General features: G+C 37.5%; 3 protein-coding genes across 3 annotated transcripts; all 3 read left to right on the top strand.

The window, feature by feature from the left end:
• Positions 1-32: 32 nt before the first annotated feature.
• Positions 33-954, top strand: LOC110861115 (heterogeneous nuclear ribonucleoprotein A3 homolog 2). Its single transcript, XM_022110229.2, has 2 exons — positions 33-523; positions 593-954. Exons 1-2 carry the CDS (start codon positions 217-219, stop codon positions 817-819), a joined length of 534 nt encoding a protein of 177 aa, XP_021965921.1. The 5' UTR covers positions 33-216; the 3' UTR covers positions 820-954.
• A 797-nt stretch (positions 955-1,751) lies between these two features.
• LOC110861071 lies at positions 1,752-4,213 on the top strand. Its single transcript, XM_022110183.2, has 5 exons — positions 1,752-2,429; positions 2,670-3,180; positions 3,449-3,526; positions 3,614-3,769; positions 3,865-4,213. The coding sequence occupies exons 1-5, from the start codon at positions 1,991-1,993 to the stop codon at positions 3,986-3,988; spliced, it is 1,308 nt and encodes a 435-aa protein (XP_021965875.1). The 5' UTR covers positions 1,752-1,990; the 3' UTR covers positions 3,989-4,213.
• A 471-nt stretch (positions 4,214-4,684) lies between these two features.
• On the top strand, positions 4,685-5,952 carry LOC110861095. The gene is made up of 4 exons (XM_022110207.2): positions 4,685-4,916; positions 5,089-5,303; positions 5,381-5,653; positions 5,748-5,952. The coding sequence occupies exons 2-4, from the start codon at positions 5,097-5,099 to the stop codon at positions 5,763-5,765; spliced, it is 498 nt and encodes a 165-aa protein (XP_021965899.1). The 5' UTR covers positions 4,685-4,916; positions 5,089-5,096; the 3' UTR covers positions 5,766-5,952.
• Positions 5,953-14,644: the final 8,692 nt, after the last annotated feature.

Raw genomic sequence — 14,644 nt, 5'->3', positions numbered from 1 at the left:
GAAACATGCAACTAATTGAGTTCCGTTTCCATACAAGCGGTCGGTCAAAAGGTACGTACGTAATCCGGTCAAGAAGTACGTACGTAACTTTATGGAAATTCGTATAAATACTCGCTCCCCTGCCAAATCTGTATCCAGCAACGGAAACATCTCCAATCCGACGAACAAAACCAAGACATATTTTCAAGAAATATTTACTCCTCTGTTCAAGCAACCATGAATTTCGGGAAAGCTTTTCTTCTGGGGATTGCCATCATGGGAATTGTTGCCTGTTTAGCAACTGGGGGATCGGGTATCCCAGTACCCGACCCTGACGACGCGGAGGTACTACTTCAACCAAGGGAGGAGGATTTTTATACGAAATCTCAATCTGAGTTGGATCCTGTTCAGGGAAGTCTTAGCGACAAAGGTGAGGACGACGACACCGATTTAACCTTGTCGTTGCCACAGGAAGAAGTGGAGAAAAGTGACCAAGTTGAGGATGGAGTGGAAGCCGCAACGGCGCCCAAACTGCGAGTGAAACGTGAGTTTTTCTTGAATCGTTTGTGATTTTAATGAAAATACTTCATTAAGAATAATTTTGAATTTCTAGGAAAGGGAGGAAAAGGAGGTGGTGGGAAAGGGGGAGGCAGAGGTGGGCGCGGACGAGGGCGCGGAGGATTTAGAGGTCGTGGGGGGTTCAGGGGACGAGGGTTTGGAAATTATGGACGCGGATATGGGCGTGGTTACGGCTATGGACGTGGGCGTGGCTATGGGTATGGGCGTGGCTACGGGTATGGGCGTGGCTATGGATATGGACGAGGCAATTATTATGGATAAAGAAAACCGGCTTTGATGGACGAACGCGTTGGATGCTATCCAAAGTGATTTCTTCAAAATTAAATGAACAGTTTAGATTTTTTTTATTTTTGGGTTGTAACTTTTTTGAAAAATAAACAATGAGACTTAAAATCATCCGTTCATCAAGTTATTGATCAACCAAATTAAAAGATAAGCAATATTTGCATGCATACAACAACCATGAATAGCGTTAATTTTTTGAGTAAGGTTTTCCCTGTATTTCCAGCTTTTTAAAACGATTCTGAATTATCTGTAAAATAATATATATGCAGTTCAACTAATCCTAAATATGTACATATGCGTATTCATTGAGTATCTTAAATCAGGTACATCTAAATACATACATAGATATTTCCCGTAATTTTTGTAGTTCATAAGCATAAATGAAACAAAGGCTTCCCATTTTTCCTCATTTATCATTTCCCGCATACATATTTTTCAGTATTCATTATTTTCAATATCATTCTTCATTTCTTCTAATTTTTATCCATTACACATAGTGTAATAAATCTACATACATAAATACATACATACATACGTCGTGAATTATGTTCATACCTATGTATGTAGATAGTGAATTGCACCTTTAACAGACAAAACGCACATGGAAGATGACACACACAGCTTATATAAAATGAAATCTATTAAAAAACACTAGCCTTTCCAGCAACCCAGGAAAATTTTGTATTGCCTCTGGAATAAAAGAATATTTCCTATTTATAAATACTCCCTGGACCTTTTCAACCCACATGCTAAAAACGAGTGTACCCTTAACATAGCAAGCCCTGGACATGCGAGTGAAACATGTCCAGTTGTCCAGTTCCTTAAAAAAGTTGGTAGTACATATACACACCGTACATATTAATACATACCTATGTATGCACATAAAAATCAGAAAGCATAAAATAAATTTTAGTTCACTACACAAATTTTCGTGTCATTTACTTCCAAGCCGTCATTCCATGCAAACCTGCAAATTAAGTCAGACTTTCCTCAAATTTATAGTTCCCACATGCTGAGAAATAATTGTTAATTAACGATTATTTATGTAAATTATTATTCTTCGCGTTTTTTCTTCATTCCAAAAATTAGTTGAGATAAGTGCATATCTACATACTTGATAAGAAACTATGAACATTAACCTGTAAATATGGCGAGTCCAACCGCTTTCCGTGGAAGTGGGAACCTTATCCGGGACGTGTTATCGTCCACGTGCTCCATCCCGTTGAATAAGCTACACTTGAAACGTAACCCAAAATTAAAATACCCGCCAGAACTGTTCCGCTACTTCTTTCCCCAGCGGATTGACGCGATTAGGATAACTTGCTTATCGCCGTGTCTCATTTGTTCGGCTGAAAAGGAGTTGAGCCCCATTAATTCTACAGAGATGAAAATTCTGGAGGAAATCCGGGTCAAAATTTCGGTCGCGAGAGGAAACTATCAAATGGTGAAGGATAGCTCGATTTGTTCCACATGTCGAAAAACGGTGGGGAAATTTTCCAAATTACGGGGACAATTGGAGAAGATCGAGACTGGTTTGAAATTCGCGATAAGACTCAAATTGGATAAACTGGAGGAGGAGGAGGAGGGTGAGTCATACGTATTTTATCAAGTTTTTATTTTTAAATGCGCAAAATATTTCAAAATTTTATAATTATGTCTCCAAATAAGTTTTCGCTTTAATTATCTGGAAAATTCCCGTAGAAATTATCCTAGTTTGAGTACATAAATCTCATTTTTTTAATTCAAATACATCCTATTTTTTAATGCAATCCAACCATTTTCGAAAACTGAATCAGTTTTTATTCTAATATTTAAAAACTCTTCAGATTTTTCAGATGACTCTAACCCCTCAAGATTTAACCAATCCGACATCATTCCATTCTCTGACACGTGCCGAGTTTCAAATTCCTGTCTTATCAACGATCCAAGAGGGACATGTACTTTCTCACCAGAAGCCGATAACCATTCAGAGGGCGTTAGTACACCCCGAGCTGGCGCCCCCATTTCAGATCCAGCCTCTATCCTGCCACCTGAAATTCCCACAGATGCCCAATTTCCACTAATCTTAAGTTCAGAGGAGAACGAAATGTACTCCGTCATCGTGATCAAGTCGTCTGAATTGGCCAACGTTTTGCGAGGCCCGAACCCACTTCAGGAACTTTTGAACAAGCAAAATTCCCAACTGTCCCCCGTCAATCTTAAAGAGGAAAGTACAACGACGGCCGAGCATTCCAAGCCCTTTATGGATACGTCCCATCAACCAAATTCCGATTCTTTAACACTTGTCGGGAAGAAAATTAAACGAAAAAACCAGAAAAAAATTAAGAAAGTACAAAGGTATTTATTTATTTCGCTATTTATTTACAAGCTAATTCCTAAGTAACTTACTCGGATGTTTGTATAACTTTGCAAATTCTGCAAGTTTTGTAACATTACAAATATTAATTCAGATTTTTTTTTACAAATTAGTACATTTTATTTAACCCAGATTTCATTGTAAATTTTCATATTTCTTCGTATGCAACGATTAGATCAATCTAGCTAATCTATATATTTATGTAACCTGCAAACAACGTTAAGATACAAATTTGCTTGTATATTTTAGGTCAAACATCTTCCTCAAAAATATTAAAAAAGGAAGCAGCGTTAAAAAAGTTGGCAGGAAACCGATTCACAAAATCAGGTAAGATTTTTTTTCCAAAGGTTAATTGCTAATTTATAATAGTCATCAAAATTAACTAATTAATGTCTTACTAACCTTCCAATTTAGATCTGAACTGTTTTCACCCCATTCAATTTCTCAAAAAATGGGCAAAACTAGGGAGAAATTTCGCTGTAATTTTTGCATGCTGGATTTCACCTTTCTGGGAATTCTACGACTTCACGAACGCTCAAGAGCGCACCAAGTAGGCGTAAAGTGTCACAGGTGGGTCAACGAAAAAATATGTCTCAAAGAATTTAAGGAATTTTAATCGTAAAGCTTTCAAGAATTTAAAGATAAGTTTCTAATTTTTTTTACAGGGAGAAACCCGACGGCAGGGTCGTTTTTGCCTGCGACCGTTGCGAATTGGAGACTAAATCTGCCGAGATGCTGCTTCGGCACAAGGTCAGAATGCTGAATGACGAGAAACATCAAGAAAAATGAAATCCGGACAGAATTTTGTTACAAAAGATTTTTAATTTACAAAACTGACCCATAAATGCGACGCTTTTTATAAATTATGAACTAAATATTTGCATAAATTATGGAAGAATGAAATACTGACGTGTTTATCATTACTAACGATTGATTAGATTAGGAATGTTGTTTTTATAAAATATGAACTTCGAAAAATAAACATGTACAAATTTCAGTTATGTTTGCTATTAATTACTTGATTTTAATAAATTGTTTCATATCTACATCAGTAAAAAAAAGTTTCTTCGTATGTAAGTATTTACATATTTTCATCTCTAGCTGCTGAATTTAGAACATCAGCATGTAAAATTGAAAATTAATCCTCAATGACGCTTTAGTTTGTTTGCAATAATTATATAATTAAGTATAGCGGTTTATCAGTATAGCATTTTTTCTTAGGTGAGGCTAAAATTAAACTATGTACATTAGGGAACGTTCAGAAATTATGCACGCGAGAGGGGAAAGGGGGGGTCTAAGGTACTAATTAAGGTACTATTTAACGGGGGAGGGGGTATAAAAAATCGCAATTTTTACATTACATAATTTATGAACATCCCCGTAATTCAACAAAACGACAATTTTATCACTTCGCCCCACAATCGGTGAACCAAAACTCATCTGTGCGAACGAACTTTTTTCCTGTTCCACTTGTCCAAGTGCTGAACTGAAACACTGTGTCTACTGTAAGTTGAGTTCAACACTTGGACAAGGTTCCACAGTTCACAGTTTGTCAATAAATGATAAACCAGCTCCGCTTACGTCAATAAATAATTAAGTTCAACAAAAAACGAAATTAGTTTTCTTTTAATTAATCATTGGACCGTGTTTTGCGTAGTTTCGATAACACATTTACAGCCGTTCTCGTTTCTCAACACAAAAAATAAACAGCGAACAGGTAAAATCAGAATTTTTATCTACTTTTTTCTCCATTTTTTTTATCCCATCGGACACCCTCGGTTATCTTAAATTTTTCCAACATTAACATGACTATTATTAACTAAATATTTTGTACAGTAAAATTGTGAAATTTTTCAAACTTTTCTCCAAATTCATATTATCTATTTCAGAAACCAGAATGTGGCAACCTGAAGAATTCCGCCCCCTTTTATCCCCCACAGCAGACGTGGTCGCGGCTAACGAATGGTTAAAGTCATCCATCCATAAACTTGACCTCTTGACCCATTCCAAACTCAAAATCCGCTACAATCCTGAAGAATATATTGCCATCGACGATACAACTGGACCGTTGTGGAACATCACAACGTGGAAGAACAAACCAGAGGTCAGTTTTTTATAACATTAATTCTCGGTAACAATTTTATTACCAAATTATTACCAAAAAGTCTCAACTTTTTTTAGCTGAACATTAAGAACGATGATGCTGAAGACGATATTTATTATCCTGAAGAGAACGATGTCGACCGTAAACCGGACCACGTGACAGTACGGCCACCCCAACCAACGTATCCTGCCCCCGCCCCCCGGGACACTCCTGTCCATTTGGCCCGTCTAGCAGTGAACTCTCGACCTCGACACCCGCACGTGCGGGAAACCCGGGTCGAAAACTTCTTCCAGCCGAAAGATATCGGCACGTTCTATTCAAAGAGGAACTTGTATAAGTTGAAAGAATGGGCGAGTTAAATACAATACATGATGCATATTTAATTATTAATTATTATGTATAATTATGAGAGGTCAATAATTAATTAAATACTTTACTACGCAGATTCACGGAGATTACTAGCCAAGAAAAGCATCCCCGATTGTTTACCGATTTTTGGAATGAACGCGTTCGGATTTTTTAAAACTTTTTTTTTGTATTTAATGATTTATTTCTAGAATAATTTTTTTCTGTTGCTTGTACATATTAATTATTTTCTTTTGTTTTTGCAATAAATTCATACAAGTCGTGCAATATCAATTAACTGTTACTTAAATACGTGACCAACAAGCATTTAATTGAACTTGGTTAAATTAAGTTAAATATCCATACGCATATATAAGCAGTATATCCTTACTTATCTGTTATACATATATAATCACTGACCAAGAATCAGGGAAATACTTATCAGCACGCCACGACTGACGCCTGCCGACCGTTTTCACTACACACGCCGCCGCCGCCAACGTCGGTGTGGACCTCTGTCCCGCTTCTCCCTACATGATCGTTTTAATGTCAAAAGTATGTTTCTTATCCTTGAGTGACGTATATTTTTTACAATTTTAATCCACCCCATCAACTTCTTGTACAAAATAACAACCTTTCCCCTACATTTGTACACAGTAATTGGAATGAACTCCAACAAGAAAAATATTCCAGAAATGGATAACAAATATACCAAATAAATGAAAAAATCTGACATGTTTTCTTCAAGATTTAACGCTTTGACTAGGTTAGACTCCATTCTATCTGTTGCATTGTACTCATTAACCCTCCCACTATTTTCCTTGTACCAAATCCACTTTTCCGTAATTCCAGACTGATATAACCCATCAATCCTGCTTAGCAGTACCGGATTTGAAACATGCCGTGGTTCTAATCCATACGCTGTTCGAGCTAAATGCTCCTTCCCCATGTGCCAAACCAATCTAGGAAATCTGGATTTAGCCATGGACAAAGTTTCCTTCAACTTATCCGACCATCCTAGAAAAACTCGACCTTTTATTAAGGGCTCCGTTAAAGTCAAAAGTTGCCCTCTAGCGTCGATCGAGCTAAGGCGCAGTTTTGCTCCAAGGTATTTATGTCTTTCGTCAGATATAAAGGAGGAAAGGAAACTGGTTTGGTAAGCATGGTAATTGAATAGGAGGTAGTCGTATTCCATCATAAAAGACGGGTATGGAATATTCACCCCTTTCATATCACTGTATCCCAAGCTATTGCTGGCAACCAATTGTCCAAAATTTTCGATCGACACGGCCCTCAAGGGATGCAGCACATTGGTGACGTTATCCCCTCGAAATGCATTCGTTATGATGAGACACATCAGGATCCAAGGGCCCAACAGGGGCATCATGCATAGTCTCCTTGATCCATACGTCTGCACATTTGTCCCTTGTTCAAGTAGGATTGCAAAGCCCATGAACAAATCGCCCAAACCATTCCGGAATTTTTTTCTGGTTACGAGAACAACCATTAGTGGAATGGCTGTACCCGTGACAAAAATTCCTAGCCAGATGTAGACGTCGTAAATGTGGAGAATTGCCTCCATAGAAATCCTTCCGTGGCGCCGATCTCCACTGGTTAAGAAGGTGAAAACCTTGTGGCGCAAGGCTATCTTGATGTTTGACTCTGAGTTGATAACGATTGACGGAATTGTACTTTCCAAACGTTCACAGAAAGAATTTGTTTCCCGCGCAAAGTTAATAGCGCATTTTGCGCCAAACGAATCAAGCGGGAAGAACCACCTGACACCGATTTCTTTTGTAGTAGTATTGCTGTTATTCAGTCTATCGAGCAATAAATTAACCACAATCTGAGCCACGTTTAACTTGTAAGTTCCAAACTCCCAGAATTTCGGAGATTTAACTTTCCCAGCCTCTACCCATTTTTGCTCATTGAGAAAGAAAACGTGGAACGGAAATTTGGACGATAAGGTGTTCAGATATGATGTCTGAGCTTCAATATGTGAAATTGACATTGGATAGTTTGTTCCAGAATGAAATGATCGAAAAGAAGTCTCGCAGTACTTGCAGACAAAAAGCATTTCAACAATTTCAAATTCATCTGCTTGCTTGAATCCTGGTTCAGTGTTCCAGACCAATATTTCTATCATCGCATTGTACTCGATGAGCTTATTCAATCCCACATTCCACTTTTGGAAAGGATAATCTGGCTTCTTTACAAGAATATGGTACTGGAATCGGGAATATGTGGTATCGTCGAAATAAGCTCTCTTATTCCAAACAAAGTCTTCCTCAAACATGTCTGGTACGGATGTAACGCCATCTGTACGTTTATTTGTGATTGGTTGGGGAGGAAAGAGATAAATTCGGATCAATCGGTTCCAACCCTTTTGTTGAGATTTTATTGACAGGATTTTCGTCTTGGGTGTAAATCCTTGTGGTAAACAGGAAATGTTACTTCCGGTCTTGAAGGGAAAGCCCTCTTCTACTTTTGGGCGAAACCCACTGTTCGAATCAACTCTGCAGTACGGCAAAACGATGACCCGAGAGGTGATAAATGGGAGACGTATGCTGTTGGGGATTTCTATATTTTCGTAATTAAGTAGATGAAGCACACAGCCCGATAATGGGTTTATGTAGCTGTCTAAATTCGTTATTTTTAAGTGATGCGACAAGCAGCTATTGACAAGCATCCAGGATATTATCGGGTAAATGAGTGTCGCGCCTCTACTTTTACGCTTTTTATGCAACATTTTTTTTACTTAGAAATACATATCTTGACTGATTTTTTAAGAAAATTTCCCTTCGTCATGAAAAATATGAAAACCCGATTTTTTAACATTCGTTGGTATAGGGAAAATTCCAAAATTGGAGAAGAAAAATGTTGAAAATAATCCACTTTTTGGGATCGAATTTTCCACAAAATACTTATTTTCTTAAAGAAATTTTGGTGTCACGATAAGTTATGCAGTACATTTACATACTTCGCCGAGAATGATAACCGAGAATGATAAATAAAATATCTGTGTTACAGAAATATGTAAAATACTTCGTCGTTGTATATGTAAGAGCAGGAGGCATTTTGATTAGAATTCCTGGGCTTATTTTAGGACTGCCAATGAGTTGAGTTGAGCTGAGTTGAGGGTTAACTCAACTCAACTCAATAAGAAAAATCACCGACTCAAACTCAACTCGACTCAAATTAGTTTCAACTCAAACTCAACTCGACTCAAATTAGTTTCACTCAAACTCGACTCAACTCAAATGTTAACGACTCAAACTCAACTCATATCGACTCACCTTTTTTAGAGTAAAATATATGTATTTAAATAAATACGTTCAAAAGGGGTTAAAAAGCTCGTCAAACGTATGATTTTAAAATAAAATTTCCGTTGATAACGATGTCACCAATTACAATTTTCATGATTTCCAACAGAAGGCTAAAATCTACAAATAGAAAATTGTTGTGTTCATTTCGATAAACTAATCAACAAATCGGTATATGATGACGACGGGTATAGAGATAACAGCTTAGTATGTGTATTTAACAGTGTAATTTTTCATTCAAAATTTTTTGACAATTGCACTTTTTTCCATGTTGAATCTCAACCGGCCCAGGAAATCCAATCTTGAAATATTTGGAGCGAAAGTGGTTCACGAGATTGCAAGTGTGAAAAATCGAGAAATGTGAATAATTTTATCAAAAATCGCTGACTAATGATTTAGCGGCTTGCTTTCGTCAAGGTGAAAATCTCGAAATGCACAAACTGGCAATAAAAATATCCTTAATCAGTTGACTCATGAGTCAACTCAAACTCATTTTCCGTAACTCAACTCAAACTCATTATTTTTCAACTCACTCATTTCAAAGTGAGTCGAGTTATACTCTCGACTCAAACTCAACTCAACTCACTAACTCAATGAGTCAAATGAGTTGACTCGAACTCATTGGCAGTCCTAGCTTATTTTATAAAATTTTACAAAATTATTTTACAAAATGTAATTGCAAAAGTTTTTCTTTAATATACTAAAGAAAAACTTTTGCTACTATATAAATTTTGTCACACCATCGTTCTTGCATTAATAACTTGCCAAAGTATGTGCCTTCTGTAGACCGTTTCTCCATGCTTTTACTTCTTTTCGTTTGATAAGATTGTATATATCGACTTTTTGTGCATTTTGTTCGAGGGGGTACCGTTAATATAGCATTCAATTTGCTGATTGGTGAGTGCCTCCTGCAAAACATGTTGAATGTGTGTACTTACAATTCAATCTTGAGCTTAATCGCGTGTGCTTAAAAGCTAAAAGTATTTAATAATTAAACATAGATATAACTCACAAAGAGGGATTAAACTTATGAAGGTTCAGACAGAAATGAAAGTTCATACCCGCCATAGGCATTTTTAGTTCTGCTTTACAGGAAAAATTTAAACGGTATTAAATGCCGATGTGGCATGTGCAAACATTTAATCTGAACTAAACAGTTAGTTTTGGGCAACTTGTATGTACCTACGTACACGCGATTAGGGGAGATCCATAAATTATGTCACGCAAAAACATGAAATACCAATATCTAACTGGAAGGGGAAACAAAACTCTATGGGGAAATAATCCTTATGCTATATGAGTTGCCGGTCGTACGACCCAGGAGAAACTTGCATATGCAAGTAGCCATCTATACAATCAGTCATCCATGACGCAAAAATCGTGATCTTCTACGCTCTTATATGGAAATGGGGTTACGATTATCACTAAAATATAAATGTATATGACTCTACCGCCGTGGTTATAAATTTGTGACCAACTGGTTATAAATTGATTAGCTCTAGTGACAATTTAATACCAAGTCGGTGAAGCTTTATAATTAATCGGTGACAATTGTAACCACTCGATGACTAATTTACAACTACGGTGGAAGAGTCACATATGTACGTTACCTTTTTGGTTATGATCGTAACCCTATTTCTAAGAGTGTAGACACCCCTTTTAACATAGGCACGATACCATTGGAGCCTCAAATTTAAGTATCGAAAGCATATTGGTGTGCCATGTACGTTATGCATTATAAGAAGAACCACCTTCGTATAGGTCAATGCGTGTCAAATTTTAAAAGGTGAATCAAATAACTTGACGATGCTTTGCGAAATTAAATTGGGACTAAACATCAGACAACGTGAAAACGTCTGGTTCTAATTTACATTTCGACGATATACTTACTTATCACATTCAAAAAATGATACCCCTTAATTTCATCAGTACGTGGCAAAATGATGTTTAAAATATATATTAGCATATTTCTCTCACTTCTTCCCCTCTCAAAATCCAGCCAAATCAAGATTACCAAAATTGATCGCTTATTTCCTCAAACATCTGTCCTGCACTTGATGGGGTATTTCTACAACCTAGATCACCCCTTTTGGAAAACCAAGCTATTCAAATATCTCCTGCAAAACTCAAAATTTCCCAAGCTTGTGCACGACCTCCAAGGCAATTACATCGAGTACAATCCATCCTACAGGAATTGCCGATATAACGAGTACACGTATCCAAAATATTACGGACATTACACAACCCAGATTTTTATCTTATTTCTCCCCAAAATAGAAACCTTTCTAGAGCGAGACCTGGTCCAGAAATTTGGATACCAATTTTATAAATGCGGACAGAACCCGGCTTACATATTCTTTGTCTTAGCATTCCGGAGGTTCGAAACCGATAGGAAATCAGAACTATCTTCAAGTCTTTTTGTCATTTATCAGCCCGCCAAGCCCGTGACAGAGTTTGTCCACATCTTTGTCATCTGTCACACCTGCAGTCATCAATTAGTGGAGGTACCAGTTACCCATATTCGTGATACTGGCTCCCTCTATGCCTACTGGAAACTGCAAAACTCGAACCTACATCGTTTTGAAGTCGATTCGGACGGTAAAATGAACTTTGACCCAAACAAAGAAACCTGCAGCGCAATCCAACGAGGAGAAAACGTATTCCCGCAAAGGTTCATATGTGCCCAACTAGCCCTCGGTGGTAAGCTTAACTTCACTGATGTTATAATATCTGGGATTCAGTATCCACCCGATCTTAAGTACAGCGAGCATAGAATCGGGTACCACCTAGCTGTAACTAAAGGCACTATCTATGATGTGTTCGTAAATCCTTTGTCAACACATTATTCCTGGCTCCCAAATTGCCCACAAAGCTACCAGTTTAAATTAGCTGCTGTGTCATTTAAAAGGTCTAAAGTTGACGGTATTCTGGCGGTTACATTGCCACTTGATGTTCCCACGTGGGCCGCATCTGCTGTTAGTTTGCTCCTTATATCCGTCCTGTTAGCGGGTATTGGGTTCAACAAGTCTGGATCTTTGATAGATTTCAAATCGAATTTTTTGCAATGCACATACTGGATCCTGTCTTGTCTGTTCGGACAATTCCATGGCACGCCAGCTATCATAAAATTAATGGGAGTGTACAGCGCGATATTTGTGGTTCTCTGGGTCCTAATGTTTTTCCTCATGGGTACCGTATTCTACCAAGGAGCCATATTTTCGTCCCTTGTAACCGTGCAGTCACCAAATCTCCCTTCAACTTTGCAGTCAGTGGTGGACTCACAAATTCAGATTATTACTACAACGCCTTATTATTCTAATCTTAATGGATACGGTTCAATGTTCAAGGCACTGTTCCTTGAAGATGAAATCAATGCAGCGCAAACGGGAACCAAGCATTTCCGTACTTTGACTGACCTAAAAATGAGGACTAAATTTATCGAAAGGGCATCACCTTTTACCTTAGGTCTCAGGATTTCGGACTCTTTGCCGGTGAAATTTGACTCTGGGGAAGTTACAAGTGTTATGGACACGTTTGCGATTATAAATTTGGAACATGATTTGGTCCAGATCCTAGCTGGGATAAAGTTGAAGGGAGATCCTCAGGTGGTCAGAAGTCTGGAACCGTCAATATCTATCATGCATAATCCAATCTGCGTCCTTGGCAAAATATTTCTTCCCCAAATTTCCCAAGGTTTTGGTCAACTAGCACAATCTGGTTTATTTCAACTCTGGGGGGATTTAGACGATGGAAAGGAATTGGTGAGTAATGTGAAGAAATTTACGTCTGAGGACTTGTCTCGTCAAGTGATTCTTACTCATCTGTTTGGAATAAGGAGAAAAATTGTGCATGAGGATGCCGAGCCAGTGTCGATTTCTGCTTTGGATGGGTTTCTACTTCTGGTGGTAGGACTTTTTGCTGTAGCATTGGTAATTTTCCTATCTGAATCGGTTACGTATGAAAAGCTACGATACTTGGGGTTCAAGTTTAGACACGGTGTTGCTAAGGTGGTAGGAAAGGTGCGTGGATAATGATAAGGTGTGCAAAGATAATGATACGTAAATAAGGAATTTTTTAAATGTAAATATAATATAATCCACTATTTGTTGTTGTTACTGATGAAATTGATTAGTAATTTATTCGAATAAACTCAGCACTGACGTATGGATGTACATTAGTATGCTGGTATATATGTAAGTAAGAATATTTAAAGCAGTGTTAATAGTGTATACATTAATACATACATAGTGTATGTACGCATTAACAAAGATTACTTGGATAGGGTAAGAATACCTGAATATGAGTCCTATGTAAATATCGTAATGATTATTATAAAATAATAAAAATACAGCAGTAATAAATAAATTATATATCTATGTACATATACCGTACATAAACTGCAGGGGTGGCCAAAATACTTTGTCAAAATACAGTATTTTGGAGCACCCTTCTTCCCCTGTTAAATTTCCAGGACTTTAACACTCACAAAAAAGATGAAAATCTACATGGAGAATATAACACTCGTGAAAATACATATATGTACAGGTTTTCTGAAGAAATTAAGGTTTTACAAATGTATACATATCAGTGTTTCTGCTGTTAAATAACACCTGCATGAAATTAGTACACGAAAATGTTTTTAAACGTTTAATAACATTAACTAAAAATTCGAAAAAGTACATGAAAATGCACGAAAACGAACGAAAATAAGGAGGACGCACTCTTCTTATGAGAAAATCCCCCCCGTGATATTTGCCCCAAATTTTGATATATTGTACACCTCGACGTGCTGAACAAAAAATGTATTGGTCCCTAAGCCCTAAGTGACCTGGTTCGACCGGAAACCGAGGTCAAAGGTTAGTGCACTTTTTCGCTCGAAAACCCACAAACCGTATATTTTTGGAAAGCTACGGACCTCACAAGTGCGAATATACACCATAATAGGGTCAAAGGTCAACCCTTGACCTTTCGAGGTCAAGTCTTGACCTTTCGAGGTCAAGCAAAAAAGTTGCAAATGTGTTTTGCTGTTGCAACACAGTTGCACACACAAAAGCAATAGAGTCGACTAAGCTTGTTGCCATGCACTCACTCGGCTGACCGGAGTGCAGCGGAGGTCCTTTCCGTAAGGTCCATAAAAGGTCACCTTGCCCAAATACCTGACCCCCAAAGGTCAAGGGTTGACCTTTGACCATATTATGGTGTATATTCGGACTCGTGAGGTCCGTAGCTTTCCAAAAATATACGGTTTGTGGGTTCTCGAGCGAAAAAGTGCACTGACCTTTGACCTCGGTTTCCGGTCGAACCAGGTCACTTAGGGCTTAGGGACCAGTACATTTTTTGTTCAGCACGTCGAGGTGTACAACATATCAAAATTTGGGGCAAATATCACGGGGGGGATTTTCTCGTAAAAGGAGTGCGTCCTCCTTTGCATGCAAATTATATTAGAATAATGTAATTTCTCTAAATATTCGATTAATTAAGAAGTCCTTGTGCAATTCTGTATTATTTTCCTTATCATTTTAATAGGTAATTTAGTGTTAAAATATCTTTCATTTTTCAATACGAAAAATGAACGAAGGTTTTGAAAATGAATGAACACGACGATTTTTATGAACAGCTGAATACAGGCTTGTATTTTATAACAAAACAAATATTTGTCATTTGTTTGAAATT

Source organism: Folsomia candida, unplaced genomic scaffold (genome assembly GCF_002217175.1).
Source record: "Folsomia candida strain VU population unplaced genomic scaffold, ASM221717v1 Fcan01_Sc037, whole genome shotgun sequence".
Taxonomy (NCBI): Eukaryota; Metazoa; Arthropoda; class Collembola; order Entomobryomorpha; family Isotomidae; genus Folsomia; species Folsomia candida.
Note: the sequence above shows the minus strand (reverse complement) of the source record. Positions and strands in the feature narration are given on the sequence as shown.

Coding starts and splice junctions, on each gene's coding strand:
- LOC110861115 (XM_022110229.2), top strand. CDS start 217: ATGAATTTCGGGAAAGCTTTTCTTCTGGGGATTGCCATCATGGGAATT. Junction 524..592: donor GCCCAAACTGCGAGTGAAAC/GTGAGTTTTTCT, acceptor TTGAATTTCTAG/GAAAGGGAGGAAAAGGAGGT.
- LOC110861071 (XM_022110183.2), top strand. CDS start 1,991: ATGGCGAGTCCAACCGCTTTCCGTGGAAGTGGGAACCTTATCCGGGAC. Junction 2,430..2,669: donor ACTGGAGGAGGAGGAGGAGG/GTGAGTCATACG, acceptor AAAACTCTTCAG/ATTTTTCAGATGACTCTAAC. Junction 3,181..3,448: donor AAAATTAAGAAAGTACAAAG/GTATTTATTTAT, acceptor TGTATATTTTAG/GTCAAACATCTTCCTCAAAA.
- LOC110861095 (XM_022110207.2), top strand. CDS start 5,097: ATGTGGCAACCTGAAGAATTCCGCCCCCTTTTATCCCCCACAGCAGAC. Junction 5,304..5,380: donor CGTGGAAGAACAAACCAGAG/GTCAGTTTTTTA, acceptor AACTTTTTTTAG/CTGAACATTAAGAACGATGA.